The 15,555-nt window shown below is 35.2% G+C and overlaps 1 protein-coding gene across 1 annotated transcript in view; it reads right to left on the bottom strand.

The window, feature by feature from the left end:
- Nucleotides 1–478: 478 nt before the first annotated feature.
- ITGA4 (integrin subunit alpha 4) overlaps nt 479–15,555 on the bottom strand; it is a 35,784-nt gene continuing 20,707 nt past the window's right edge. The window contains exons 16-28 of the mRNA XM_068196030.1: nt 13,598–13,747; nt 12,086–12,162; nt 9,672–9,822; nt 8,863–8,961; nt 8,351–8,430; nt 7,927–8,013; nt 7,248–7,338; nt 6,466–6,573; nt 6,141–6,260; nt 4,647–4,766; nt 4,051–4,149; nt 3,724–3,843; nt 479–2,847 (exon numbers count right to left, since the gene is read on the bottom strand). Of these exons, the coding sequence (XP_068052131.1) occupies nt 2,755–2,847; nt 3,724–3,843; nt 4,051–4,149; nt 4,647–4,766; nt 6,141–6,260; nt 6,466–6,573; nt 7,248–7,338; nt 7,927–8,013; nt 8,351–8,430; nt 8,863–8,961; nt 9,672–9,822; nt 12,086–12,162; nt 13,598–13,747 (1,395 nt within the window). The 3' untranslated portion in view covers nt 479–2,754. The remainder of the gene's footprint in view (nt 2,848–3,723; nt 3,844–4,050; nt 4,150–4,646; nt 4,767–6,140; nt 6,261–6,465; nt 6,574–7,247; nt 7,339–7,926; nt 8,014–8,350; nt 8,431–8,862; nt 8,962–9,671; nt 9,823–12,085; nt 12,163–13,597; nt 13,748–15,555) is intronic.

Here is a 15,555-nt window from a genome sequence, read left to right as displayed (position 1 = left end):
TCCTTTGAGATGAAAAGTAGCAACCATGTTTTTCTGTTTGCAGGACCATGGATAATGAATGTTTCCGTGGTCACTCCTCTGGGAGTCGTTCAGGAGGCAGTGCACAAATGAAAGCTGCATTGTGTCAGGGCAAGAGTGAGTTGTTTTAGGTGCTTTCTTCAGGAAGCAGTTGAGTGTAATGTGAAAGCCAGTCTTTGTATGATGTCGCTAAATCAAGGGCTTAAGCCTTTGCAAGAGATCAATAGCTACCATGATTTTAAATAGTTGTAAAAATTCTTATCTGTGATAAATACACAGGACTGAGTACTGCAGATGAGGATTTGGCTCATAAACCCAAGCACTTGCCTGTTGTCCAAGATACAGGGAGCAGTTTCCACTTGAAATTCATATTCTAGTCCATCAAGTATTTTTAATATGCTAAGGCAATTCAAACTAAGCTTCTTTAAGTTGTTTAAAAAGGCATTCCAGCAACATTTAGTAGATTTAACTTATTTATTAAATGAAATTTAACAAAAGAATTGAATTTGCAGAAGGAACAGCATTCATCTGTTTAACTTGTTTGGGGTTTTTTAATAAAATGCAATTGAGTAATACTTTATAATCTTGCCACCATCAGGACATTGTACATTCATTTTTTGTCAACCTGGTTTATAAAAGCTTCATAATTTTGCTTCATATCAAAAAAAAAAGGCAGCCAACATATACATGTTAACAATCAAACCTGAATCAAAAGTGTACAATTTCCAAGGCATCATTATCACATGTACTGACTTATGTAAACTATTTCAAAGATAAATAAAATGCTTTGGTTTCACCTCCTTGCATTGTTTGTACTCAAAAAAAGATGAATGCTTCTTCCAGTATTTGAGGTATATTTTTCACAGTATGCTGTAATGTCAAACTAATTTCTGTTCAAAGGTTTTTTTGATTAAAGTGCAAAAATTCACGAAAGCCATTTGGAAGGTAAGCATTTTTTGGTACAGTTTTCACACAGATTTGCAAGAAAGTATTTCATTCTTGACATACTTTATTTTGACTTTTTAAAAAAATATATGCACATTCATTTGTCCTTGCACTGTTGGTATTAGAGGAAAACATACTTTGGAGTCATCCATATCTTTGGCATCAGATGAAGTGAAAGAAAGTTACAAAATGGTCCCAAATACCTTTGGAATCTGTGGGCAACATGGCTTTTATGGCACCAAGCACTCTAGTAGCAGAAGTGCTTGCTGAAGGCACTTGCTGTGGGTTTGAGTTTCAGGCTAGTTCCCATAGGATGGTGCAGCTTTGAAGCATTTGTACAGGTGACATTCCATTCTCGGTGCAGTTCAGAAAGACATCCAAGGCCCAGCCTCACGGCTTACTCTGTCCTTCTGGTGCAATAAATTCAGTTACTGAAGAAGTTGAATGTTCTCCAGCGGTTCTGGGGAGCAGAGGAAGGTTTTTTTCCCCATGTGGCTTGTGCTGTTTCACCAAAGCTAGGTGGCAGTGCAAACTTAGCTAGCTGAAGAAACTTCCTGGAGTAGCAGAGCAGTGATTTGATCCATGTTTCTGTTCAGTCCTTTGCCTTTCTGCCAAGTGGCTGCTGAGGGTGCCTGTTTGGATGGTATTTATCTGACACCTTCCAAGAACCCAAGCTGGCTCTCCAAGTGACTTCCTTATTAAGCACTTTCTAAAGTACTTAATCTAAAGATAAGATTTGGCCCATTATGGTTGGCAGTTGGAGTCTTTTGGGTATATGTGTGTCTGTTTTGTCAGCTGAAGCCTGTCTTTTTTTCAGGTTCTGGAAGAATGCCAGCACTAAATCCTATAATAAGTACTATAGAAAAATCTTCAAATAAATAAAAATAAATACTTGCTTTAGAAAAACCCACACAGAAATAATTCATTGGAGAAGTCCAAAACCTTATGGTAGCACTGTCTGAGGAAAGGATGAAACAAGTAATTCTATCATGCTTGCAAGTACCATGTTATAGATGGCTACAAATAATAATCTCCAATACTTTAATCCTTCTACAGCTGCATCTCCAGGCTACCCCACACAATTCCCTGCTCTGAATTTACCTTTTACCTTCCTGGTTCTGGCTTGCCTGGGTGTCTAAGTACCTTCAGTGATGTGGCTGTGCCTGTGAAGCCAAAGGTTACCTGCAGAAGCTCAGAGCTTCTGAGAGCTGTTTTCTATGTCTGTGTGTTCTACTTACAGTCCTATGGGTTTGAGCTAATTTACCCTTGGTAAAATGCCAGTCAAAGGTGAGAGAGGATTTCTTCTTGAATGCCTGATCAAAATATTATTGAAACTTTAAAAATAATATAATAACTCGTGCTAATGTGTTTGAGATCTTGCTTTCCAGGATTGGCCAAAAATTATTACTTTCTACAAATACTTCCTTTTGGTAAGTAATTCTTCTTCTCTTTATCTTTAGTGTTCTTCTGTCTGTTTGAAACCAGATATATATATAGATATGTATAGATACATACATACATACATATATATATATATATATACATACATATACATATATATTTATATATGGCACTTCAAATATTACTGGGAGACTTCAGAACAAACTGGTGTACCATTTTCATATTAGAACAGTACTGTAAGGTGTGTCCTCCATACAGTTCAAGGAAATAAAGCATGTTTTCTAAGAGCAAGTAAGCTCAAGGCTTAGGTTTCTTGTTGCTGATGTTTCTCCTGTGAATTAATCTGAATTTTAATTTCTTCATTCTAAAATCAAATGTTTATTTGCCATCTTAGTCATTTTTGTTCCCACTTTTAAAACTCCAGCTGTCTCTTCTGTTCATGTCTTGAGGGACCGGTTTGTATTTCCTTTTGAAGAAGCCAATCTGAAATACATAATTTGGAATCTGTTGTCAGCAAATCTTTGTCATCAAATCTAAACCATGAAAGATTAATTAAAATAAAAATGCCTATGCATGGCATTTATGAAGTCTGGTATTTGCCAGTGCTTTGTCATACCAAGTAATCAAGTGTTACTCATCAATCAAAAAAATAGGTTTGCTTTTTCTACTTTTAATTTTAGGATGGCTAATGCTCTCCTGTATAATAATATACTCTCCTGAGTAAAGACTTGGGCTTGTGAACGTTAACAGTCCACAGAATCCAGTGTTTTTAAAAATATGGTAATAAAATATTCCAGCTACATTTGTTTCATTTCTACATGTCCATGCAAAAATGATGGATGGAGAAAGTCTTGTTGCAGGTAAAGAAGTTAACAATCTCTTAATCACTTGTCAGAGGATCTGCATCCTTATTAGTTTTCTCTTTTACTTAGGCACAGAATTTTTTTAGTATTTATGTTGCAATTTGAAATCTTAAACATTTTATACTGGTATGAAACCGTGTTTTAAACTATCAGTCATCATGTGACAAGTGATATTAAATGTGGAGCACATCGCACAAAAGTGATCCATTTGATATCATTAAAATACATAAATCATTTGCAAACATGAGATGCCATATAAAACACTGTAAAGGCATTTGTGATGTTGAGAAACAGAAAATGTAGAACATGCAGAAGATTAAATGAAATGAAAAAATGGAGAAATACTTTTGAAGAACCCCAAGTTACAGGAGCAATTATCTTTCTTTAGAAAGGAGTGATCATAATAAAATGTTATTTATTCTTTAACCCAGATCCAAAAATCCTTTAACAGTGTGAATTCCTGACTTGAAGCAACTGAGGAATACTGAAAACTTACCTTCCATAATATAAATGAAAGGACCAGTAACAAGGTAACACCAACTATTAAGCCAAGGGAAATAATTAGCACAGTAACATGGTATTTTGGCTTTTGGTGGTGCACTCCTTCCAAATAGACCTGAAAAACAGAAAATAAGCTTAGTGCTAACTGTTGGGGTTTTTTCCCTAATAGATACTAAAAAAACCTGGGAAAATTAATTCATTTTTAAAGTAATTAACACTATATTAATTGCGGGTGTATGTATGTATAGAATTGTACAATATCAATTGCTGTTAGTTTTTCTACTTTAACGTGTTCATCACAAATCCATAAGAGAATTCTTACATATGCAACTTGCTTGTCCTTATGTAGTTCAATAACTTTTGCATTTTTTTCTGGCCAGACCGTTGCTCTTACTTCAAACTTCAATACTGATGCATCATCCTGATTAAAAAAAAAATCTTTAAAAAAATAATTTTAACACACTGATTCCTGCCCAGCAAAAAAATGATAACACAGCTGCTGACATAACCAGAATCCCACACAAACACACAATGATGTATTTTTCTGAGCACAAAACAAACTAGTACCAGAGGCTGGAATGAAGCCAGGTTGGATTTTACTGAAATCCACATCCATGGTGCTTTTCTTAGAAAAATAAAAGTTGAAATTAAATCCCCATCCTACATAAACCAGCCAGAATAGGCAAAGCAATACACACCATAAAGTGACAAACTAAAATACATATTTTTGTTTTTCATACATCACCTTGAGCCTTAGCATTGGCAACCTAAAATAAGTTAAAACCTAAAAGATTTAATCATGTTTGAATCATGTTTCACTGTTAGAAAACTAATACTAATACCTTGAATTTATATGCAGGGAATACTGCAAATATGCCTTGAAATATTCCCCTCAAGTATGAAAAATTCATGTGTTACCATTTGTAAAAGTAAAGGAGTAGCCTCCAGATTCAAGTGAACAGTTGCTTCTTTTCCACTTTCCATGTTTCCCAGCTTGCAATGTATTTGTAAGCAAAGGCTGTCATTTTTCATGCAGTACTGTACAAGGGAGGGAAAGATTCAAACTTAACTTTATCAACTATATAATCTTAGCATTAAAGACAATAGGAACTGACTAAAACAAAAGGATTCATGTTTATTCTTGAAAACTCAGGGTATAACTTGAGGTTGTCATCCATCATTGTCATTCCAGAGGTGCTAAAGTACAGTAACAAGAGACCAACCTAACTGTTATACAAAACACGTCATTTTTATTAAAAATTCAATTATTTTAAGACTGAAAAAGAACAAGTGTCATAACTTGTTTATATATTTATGGTTTATTTTTACACTGTTATTTCAGATTAGCTTTTATCAATAATGATGAATGACAATAACTCTATGCTATCCAGTGCAAACAGTGTAATTGGTTGATCCTTACATTTGTACACTGACAACTAGCACCACTTCACACATCTTTGGAGAAGACAAAAACACAAGGCTGTACATGATTATGTTTATGTTATCTTTAACATTATTCTTTATCCAAGACTACCATGCTGAATACTGGTTGGATATTCTAGTGCAGGCTGTATCTCAATCATTGACTGGTATTTCCTGTAATGTGCTTACTTAAAAGTCCCAAATTAACAGTTCTTAAAAATAGGTAGGGTTTTTTGGTCTGCTTTTGTTATTTTTTAAGATGACAGATTCAATAATGTTGTACTTTATCAAAGACAAGGGGCAGGAAACAGATTTCTATGAGGACAAAGCAATGCAATGCTGAAATAGCAGTTGTGGTTTGGACTGTGTAGTGGAGTGTCTGATCTCCAGCAGGGTCTGGGAGCAGAAACAGAGGGATGAGCTGGAACAGGCCATGCATGTATGGCACTCTCCCAGCCTCGTGAATATTTTTAATAGCTTCCCAGCCAAATATGATTTCCACATATTTTGTAATTTTTGACTTCCATTAACTTGTACAGTCTTCCTTGGAATTCAGTTATTTTTAACATTTGGGGTTTTTTGTACCTAGCTCCTGTTAGTTATGTTTGATGGTACTGTTTTGATGAGGAAAAGACAATAGTTGATCTGCATACTGCATATAATTAAAATGAAACCTGTTTTTCCCTGATGTATCATTTTCTGTTTTCCTCTGCCACTCTGCTTGCCCACTCATTCAGTTCCATACCCCTTTGGCAGTTTTTTGTAGGTACCTGTCATCCACCCCGACTTCAGCAATATGTCATTAATCAACTTTCTCCACTCAATTCTCACCCCTTTCACTAAAGTCACTTATGACTACCCTGAACTTATCACAGATTCCACCACACATCCTTGGAAGATGGCTCTGTGACTTTATTATATAAGATACACTCATTTCTTAAGGCTTATTCATACAGTCATTTCCCACTGATGCCAAAATACAGATCTTACCATGTGCCTCTTTGTAGGCTTTGAAAAGAATGTGATGACATCCTTTAATATGTTTTCATTTTTTTCTGCTGCATTACAGTCTCTGGGATATTTATTATAGGAGCAGTGACCAGCTGTTGTCTGAAAATAAATATAACATCATTATTAAAAGTATAAATTTTATTTCCAGAATTCTGAAGCCTGTGGGGCTGAAGATTATCCCGTTCTAGTCTGCTTCACCATGGCTAGCAAATCAAACATAAACTGAATACCTAGCTGACTTTGTTCTGCTTTTCTTTTTCATAGAATTCATACAGCTACCAATAGATAAGTAGCCTTTGCTTACCTTGATATCCAATGGGTTGAATAATTTGGAGTCCCTGGGTGGAAAAGCATTCGGTATCATTATCTCTAAGTTGGTATTTGGAGACATGCTTGGTCCTGCACTGATAACCTTGTGGGGAAGAGGTGAAGGGTTCAACAGTTAAAACTTCAAGGGTAGCTATTCAAGAAACAAAACCATACCTATATAAATACATAAAACTGCACAGAATGGGGTAGCAGCTGCTCTGTATGCTGTCACGAAAGTGGATGGTGCTAGGAGTGTTAACATCTTGTTCATTCATTCTGTGGGCTTACTGAACCCTTCCCTCCTCCAAAGCTGATGAGTAAGTAGTGCTAATCTGTGATGAGTACCTGAGGTCATGCAGACTGCCTGCCAGGAGTATGCAAAAGGAACTAGGAGAGATTTATGTCCAAACTCCTGCTTTTAGTCCACTGCAGACAAATTTGATGCTAAAGGTACTCTTACAAGAAGCTCCTAACTCCTTTTTCTTACTATACTTCCTTTTGAAGTGTTTCTGAAAGAGGAAATGGCCAGTCAGAACTGCTCTACCACTTTCAATCCTGCTTGTGTTAGGAAACTTTTCTCTGATCATTCAGTGGAAGATTTGCCAGGCCAAAAAAAGTGTTTTAAGAGGGATTAACAGCAACTTCCCATCACTAATGCACAAAAATTACTCATGGTGCCCTTATACTCTTAAAAGTTTCCTTACCTACTGTTATTAGATGCACTAAGCATTAACCTTCAAAACAAGGATGACAGGGTTTACAAAGGAAAACTCTTACATGGAAAGTGAAGTTGATATTTTCCTTCATACATGTCACTGGTGAATCTTTCTCTTCTGCTCCATAAACAAATGAGGTTGGTGACACAAACCTACAATGGTTAGAAATTGTTAATAAACAGAATTCATAGATATCATTAGCATAACTTTCTGCTTCACACTACCTCCAGTAAGACTGGTTGTAAGAAAACACCCAAGTTTGCTTTTAAGTAAATCTAGGAACAGAGAGTAGAAATCATCTGCCTTTGGAATAGAAACCCTCTACATTTGTACTCTTTCCTCTGAAAAAGGCAGATCAATCATAAAAAGTCATAAATCCTCACCCAAAGGTATGCTCCATGAATGCCCCACAACAAACCCAGAGCATGACTCATGTTAAGCAAGGAATCTGAGATCTGCTATGCTCTTATTAAACACATCTTTCTGTAAAAAATATTCCACTTTTTAAAACATGTTAGTCTGTTCAGAGACAAGTTTGAAGCACCAGAGATACCAATGGTCTCATCTCACAGTAGTGGAAAAAGACTCTTACAAGTGTCTAAGAGCCCAGGACAGCTGTGCTAACTCAGTCCCAGGATTTTTTAACTATGTCAAACTTCTGCTTAAAAACTTTGTGAATTTAGAATAGTAACAAGACAACAGTTCTGTGGATGTGCAGGTAATACCAACAGGTGACTCACCCATGAGTATTTAACTCGATCTCATATTTTAGAGGTATAGATAATGTTAGTGTGTTATCCAGCAACATGTTCCCATCTTCATTTTTACTACAAAAATGCAAAGAGAGAAAAATCTGTATTGAAGGCACCATCATTAGCTATACACTATTTCTGTAAAAAATACTAAGCAGACCTTTCAGCTTATTAAAATAAAAATATTTAATTGGTAAGAACATGCCAGGTATTAATGTCCCCCACATTTTTTACAGGGAAAAACCTACTTATTATTTAAATATCTATTATCTATTTTTTTGATAGTTTCTCTTTCTCTATTTGATTTGCAGCCAATTTACTTCCTTGCAATCCTGCTTTGCTAAGCCTTTCCAGTTAATCTGTTTTCCAAAGCTAGTAGTATTTTCGTTGAGCAATTTTTATTAGACTTTACCAGGTAGCATTAATGATGATGTTGAGGTCCTCTTCTGCTCTGGTTAACGAGCTTGCATCCAAGAGGAAACTATAATCCAGCTGTAGAATAAATAAAATTTTCCTTATATTAAGTGATAGTATATCTTGACACAGTTTCAATGCAAATATTTTATTAAGTTCATTTAGAATTTCCTGCCCTAAAAAATTCAGAACTAAGGAAATATTTGCTTTTTGTGTCTTCTACTGCCTTTCTATTGACCTAACACATATGTCCATGGCATTAGTCAGCTCACTTTTCTAGAAGCCAATACAATCAGTCGATGCACAATACAAACACTATTGTCCCTTAATTAATTATTCCAGGGAGTGTTTAAGCAATTCATTTAAAAGTAGCAGGAGATGTACAGATACCAACAATAAGAGATGTTAGTTGGGAATGAAGAAGAGATACAGAGACTTTTTCCCCCCTGTGAAAATCCTCATAACGTATTTAGGGTGTTTCTAAAGCTCAGAACTTCATTTACAGCTTACCTTTGAGTTGTGATCCACATATAAATAGCCAACACTGCACTCAAGTGTCACTGCATTAATTTCTTTATCTAATACTGCACAATGTATCTGTTTTTCTTCCTAAAATAAAGGACAAGTTACAAATGATTAAAATAAAAAGGTAGTTTTTTTCAGACATTTCAAATAACATGCACACACTAAAATTGGGTGCTTTATATTTTCTTGAACCAGGTGTTTGTTATTTCACTGATGCCAATATCCAGGACACCCATGATCACTTTAAATAACAGATTACATTGATTATTATATCAGTTACTTCATCTGCTCCTTGCTTTTACTGAAGCTAAGGCACATGCACCAGATCCAAACCCATGCTCGTTAAAAGCCAACTCACAAAGGTGGATCTGGGGGATTCTACATGGAGAACAGTAATTTTAAAAAGCAGAAAGAGAGCACAATTATAATATTTTTATAAGCTTGTGTATTTGGGAAAGAGATTCAATGAGATCTTTGTGATCACTGAAAACATGATCATCAGCCAAAAAAACAGCTGTAACATCCTGAAAAATTTTTTTTATTATTTATTTTAGTTGTTACTGAAATTATATAAATCATCTATATTGATTAAATTGCACTTGATTTAGGTAGCTAAGAATTTTAGATTTAGAAGTCTAAGAATTTAAAAACTGATGTTTTGGCAGCTTTTGATGAAGGGGCATAGGTTCAGTCTCTATAGAAACTCAACAATTCACAAACGTAATTTGAAAAACACCAGGCTGAAAAAGAAAAATATCAAAGGATTACTGTTTGAGATACTATTTTTCCCTTACCAATTCTAAAACTCGAATGTAATAAAGACCTTTAGGGATCTGAACATGGAGGAGAGTTTCATATGCATCATCTCCAACATTAAGCAGAGAAATGTTCAACAATAAAGTCTTCGTACTTCCAACACCAAGGTACGTTTTCTTATCATGAGGCCTATAAAAATAATGATCATAATGTAAATGGAAAGTAATTTTAGAAACAGCCTGTAGGCAAAGCTGCTCTTTGAGGAAGTTTCAGTTGGTTCTGACAAAGCTCAGCTGGAGAGGTAAGGGAAGGTTTTACTCAGTTCTGTAACTAAGGTATGAGACCAGTTATGTGATGGTCACCCCTTAAAGCCTGACGTGGTTAATGAGAGAGCAAGGACATTGTCATCAGTCCAGTTGTGCTTGTGGCCTTTACAAGACCAGTCCTTTCCTTTACAGGCCAGAATAACAAGGTATCACTGCTACAGTACTTTCAGACATTACTTCAACATTCACTCTTTGCACTCAAGATGTGGGATTGAAGAGGGGCATAGTGAACACACCTCTCTTATGATCTATGTAATGTTCTATAATCATGTTACAAGTACAGACACCCTGTCAGGGGCTAAAAGTAAACTTCAGCTTGACATTAAAGTTTAATTAAGACTTGTAGAAAGGGTGCCTAGAAATAGACATTTATCAGATATTCTGGCTTGAAACCAAAGCATTAGTCACTGAACACCTTTGGGAAAGAAGCTGGCACTTATAAAAGGAACAGAAGGCAAAAGCACTGCATAAGCAGATAGGTTCCAAGACAAAAGCAAATTAAAGAAAAACACAATGTTAACATTTTGGTAGCTTGTCAAGTTTAGGTTAAATTGGAACGTTGTTTTAGCACTTATATACCCACCACTCACTCCTCTTACCCACGTTAAAGCCAAGCTCATTAACAATATGCTGTCACAAAGATGCCTCCCAGCTTAACACACAAGTACACAAAAGCACCAGGTGCACATCTGGGACTACAACAGAGCTGAACTAGAGCTTTTCCCTGGTAATCATATTTCATTCTTCATTAAAAAAATGCATGATGCAGACTAGAAACGTACAGAGCAGGCCAAAATCTAAGCAATTTAAACAAAATATGATAGTGTATACATGAAGACTTGTTACTCAGTAAATAAAGCATTACATTGCCATCCCTATTTGATTTCATTCTTTTAAAACCAAAGGTGTTTGTTTTGCTCTTCAAGGATAATGAATGCATTCTGTCAAGACAAAATAAATTATCACTTCACAGCTATCTAGTTTTTAATCGAGATTCTAGGGGCACAAGGTAATTTAAGGTGATACTTCACACTTTATCAAGATATTTAGACTATTTATTTACACTGTAAATCTGCTACTGGTGCCTAATGTCATAGGCACCAGTAGCAGATTTGCAGTGTAAATGTCATGTATGTTGTAATCTGTTTTTCTTTCTTAGAGCTTGGAAGTGCTTACAAAACTGCATATCTAATGTCACAAATGAAAATGTTTATGTCTGAAAAGTTTATGAGTCTTTAAATAAAATAAGAAAATGAAAGGGCTTAAGACTCATGCTACAGGCCACATGTCAAAGTGGGCAGAAAGATGCTCATCTTACTCTGAAATTTATGAAGATGACAAAGTTTCTGCTCAGGATCACACAAGTGTGATTAATCTACGTTACATGACTGTCAGCATCTTTTGATGACATTTTAGGTTGTTCAACCTAGTATTTTGATTTAAGTAGAATCAACTTTAAAAGTGATGAATGACACAAGAAAATCCAAGTTACATGTAAAATATCTAAATAGCTGAGATTCACCACAGGTACATGTCCTCTTTTTGCTCACCTGTATTTCTTACTTTGAAATATAATAGTCAGTAAAGAAAAAGGTTGTGTTGATAAAATACAACTTAAAACAGTTAAGTGGCTCTTCTATTTAAGAATACGATATCTTCAGTTCTATACTGCTGATTGAGACTTCATACAGTGCAAGTACATTATATCCATAAAGAGCAGCAGGGAAAAACAATAGCTTGTCAATTTTACAATTTTAGTTATGATGTCTGCATATTGAGTATGCATTGTGGAGTGTTACCTTATCCCAGTTATATATGAAGTGTAGAACACAAATTTATGGGTTTTTTTAAGATGTATTTTATGAGCTGTAAAATCCTCTAATTATGCAATAACAGTTCTTCAATCATATAGATTTCTGTTACATTTCCTGGAAGATTTATGATTTATTAATAGTCTTCAATTAAGCAAAGCCTTACTTCTTTTTTTTTTTTTTTTTTTTTTTCAGGGAGTCCTGAGAATTTGCAAATTACTGTTATTTATATACAAAAGATTAAGGAATAATTTAAATAAAATCTTACTAAATCTTGTCCAAAAAAAAAAAAAAAAAAAGCTACATTCTACTTACTTTGGAAAAACAACTTTTCCAGAAACTCTCAAGTCAGCTGAACAATTTTCTTGGGAGCAAAATCTTGCAAAAATAAACTGTAAAAGCCAAATAAAAGGAAAAGGAACTTCAGTATCTTATGCTTCCAATAGTGAGTAACAGTATTTCCAGAGAAAGAAACCCATCACCTAGTAACAAAGCACCAGGAAGTGTCTATTAGCTCTTACTGCCACCATACAATTCTATCAGGCTATGATTTTCCATTTTCCAAACACATTCTCTGCATCCAGAGTAACAGTGAAGAGGCTTTCCAGACTCAGTCTGTCACAGTAAAACCTGTGGGTGTATGTTCAGACAATTTTTACAGCAGTACATCAGGAGCGCAGAATGTTTTAGAAGATCCAGAACTGATGCCTGTACACTCTCTCCTGTAATACAGCACATTAATTTTTGCAAGAGTTTAATTACACAGCCCTTACTTATCCTACTGTTAGAAAGGTTTGATGAGAGCAGAGACACCATGATTTGCAGGTGTCTGTGCCTTGGTTATCAGTATGTTACAGAGCACATTTATGTCACTGTATTCAACATCACCCTCGTTCTTTCTTTCTCTATAACTCTGAGGTTTCTGAAACAAACTTTGGAATGAAAATGAGAAGTCGAAGCATGCCATTCAAAATAAGCTTTTACATATCTCAGGAGTTCTGATGGCCAACTGTACCTCAGCTACACAAACCACGGAGAAAGCTGAGTTGGAAGGGACCCATCGGGATCACTGAGTCCAGCTCCTGGCCCTGCACAGGACATCCCCAAGAGTCACAGCCTGTGCCTGAGAGCATTGTCCAAACACTTCTGGAACTCAGGCTTGGTGCTCTGACCACTTCTCTGGGGAGCTTACCATTGTGAAAAGTTAAAAATTCAGCACATTCTGACTTTCACTCAAGTCAAAGTCTCTTAATAAGTTGTGATTCTTTTGGAAAAAAGGTACATTTGATAGTTACTAAAGGATAAAGAATATACTCTTTCTTTTCCCTCACAGACTTTGTATTTGAAAACCTGCAGTACCTTTACAGAACTAATATTCCAGCAATATCAACACTTCAAGATTAGTACCAACATGATATTATGTATTTAACACAGAAATAATTTTAAAGTACAATTTCATATTGGAAAGTGACTCATACACTTTCATATTGTAGTTAAATGGATATTTCAAAGAGTGAATTTCATATATGGGCTCTGAGATATATAGTACTATTTATGCTGGCAAGTTCTCTGAAAATACATTTTTAATTTTTATATCATAATACAGATTGTATACAAGTTCTGTAATTTTTTTTTAGCAAAAAATCAGGCATTTTTTAGCATTCTGGTTTATTAATTAATATCAAGACACAATCCCTAGGTGTAGGTCTGGAAAATGCATTCTTTCACACGTTTCACATGCTATGAATCAATGAAGCTTTTTAACTGGAGATAAAAACATGAATATTTACTCACTGCATTGGGAAAAAAGAGAACTCGTACACTAACCTTGCTTTTTATAACATCTTTTTCTTTCCTGCGTTGAAGAACTGGCTGAAGTGGTGGAAATTCTTGAACATTTCTTTTCTGTAGAATATGATGCCCCAGATGATAACTTGCTTCAACATGTACAGGAGTCAAGATATCCCTTACATCTTTCTATGAAAATTGGAAACCTAATGAGTTAATCATATAAGACAAAACATGTATGCTTATGTTTTAAAGTTACAAGGTTGCCCAGAACTCACTAAAACAGAAAATCTTATTTTTCACATGTAAACTAATTCCAGACATCTTTGTTGCTGAAGGAGGCAATCAGAAATGCATAAAGGCATAATATGCTCAATGACAGCATCAGCCATTTCAGAACAGATGATTCTTCTGTGAGGAGAAATCTCACTGAATAGCGAGCTTACTTCTGTCAATAATCCTGCCTCACACACTGCTCTGCCCAAGTAGAAAAGTAGGTAAAGTTGGCTAAAATGAAGAAAGTTAACCAGTGGAATGAGGCCAGACAAACCCAATGGGTATTTACATATGAAATCAAAAGGAGTTCTCCCACAGTACAACTACATCAAGTCATGACTGCATTTCTGTCCCTTTATTTGCCATTCTGCATTAAAAAGATTGAACTCCTCAATAAATGACTATTTTGTACATGAAGCCTCGCCTGCATAGGAATGTTCAGATCATAGCCCAAACTACCTTGTGAAAACTAAACAGCTTGAAGCATCAACAGTAACAAACCTGATTAAATTACTCCCTAAGTGTAGGGGATAGACAGACGCTGATTGTCCTTCCACATGGCCACCATTTTAATTCTTATCTGCAAGCTTGTGTTGGCCAAATCACATATTATCTAATTTGTAATAATTTTCCACAAGGTCTTCTCTGCATCTGCTTTATATTACTTCCATTATACTAATTAGCTATTAATTAACCTTTACTCAAAATACCTCAAATTTATATTGTCTCTTGCAAGGTCTGTACTTGACAGATATTCACACTTAACTTCAGGAACTTCATACAAGTACAAAAACCTCAGTGGGTGGAAGGAGATGCTTATAATGCTATTAATTAAGAATTGAAAAGAAAATTGAATTCTATGGAGAAAAAAACCCTTAATAATGGACTATAGGAAGCGATGAGGCAAATCAATTCCTTCCTCCTACACAAATATCTGCTAATGCTGGTACAGCAATCTGTACAAGGTCAGCTGTCAATCACATCTCCGTTAGTTTACAAAATTATTAGAAAGTAAGTGGCAATTTGCCATTGCTCTTGCAAGCAACAGTCACTTAGGTGCAACAATCAGCTGAGATGCATGTGGGAAATTTTCCAGTAGGTAACATAAGCTTTCCTTTCTACCCTGAAGCTTTATGATGAATTGGCTTCTAATCGTGTCACAAACAAAAAGTAAGGGAAACCAAGGAAGAAGAAAAATACATTGAAGAATATTTCCCTGAAGGATTTTTTTGTAGCTGTAGAAAACAAAATTTATTTTCCAGACTTTGTGCAGGATCAACTGCACCAGTTACCTTGATAGATATTTGTTTCAAAAGGTCACAGAATTGCTACCTTGAGGATTTCAAAGAAAACACTGGGCAAACTAGTCCATTATTTTATTGCCCTTATTGCTCCTTACATCTAAATACTCCCTCTCTTCCCTCCTAGATAAGCTGTAACAGGAGAGATGTCTATTTTTTGTGAGTTTAAAAAATGTGGTTCCTTTGTGTCCACTGATTTTTATTGTTTGTTGTGGTTTAGGACTTCCAAGTTTTTCCAAAATTTTTGTTTTGGAGGACAAGCTTCTAAGATGATTGATAGAATAAAAGTGATTAATTTTTTCTTGTTAATTGAATGGCCTTAAAAATAATATACCCTTGTCCTAATTACAGGTTTTATTCCACTTTCAAGACATTCATCTTTCAGAGGGACTGTCACAGATAAATACAACAGTCCATTCC

This window comes from Anomalospiza imberbis, chromosome 7 (assembly GCF_031753505.1).
Source record: "Anomalospiza imberbis isolate Cuckoo-Finch-1a 21T00152 chromosome 7, ASM3175350v1, whole genome shotgun sequence".
Taxonomy (NCBI): domain Eukaryota; kingdom Metazoa; phylum Chordata; class Aves; order Passeriformes; family Viduidae; genus Anomalospiza; species Anomalospiza imberbis.
The sequence above is the reverse complement of the archived record's forward strand: the minus strand, read 5'-3'. Positions and strand labels throughout refer to the sequence as shown.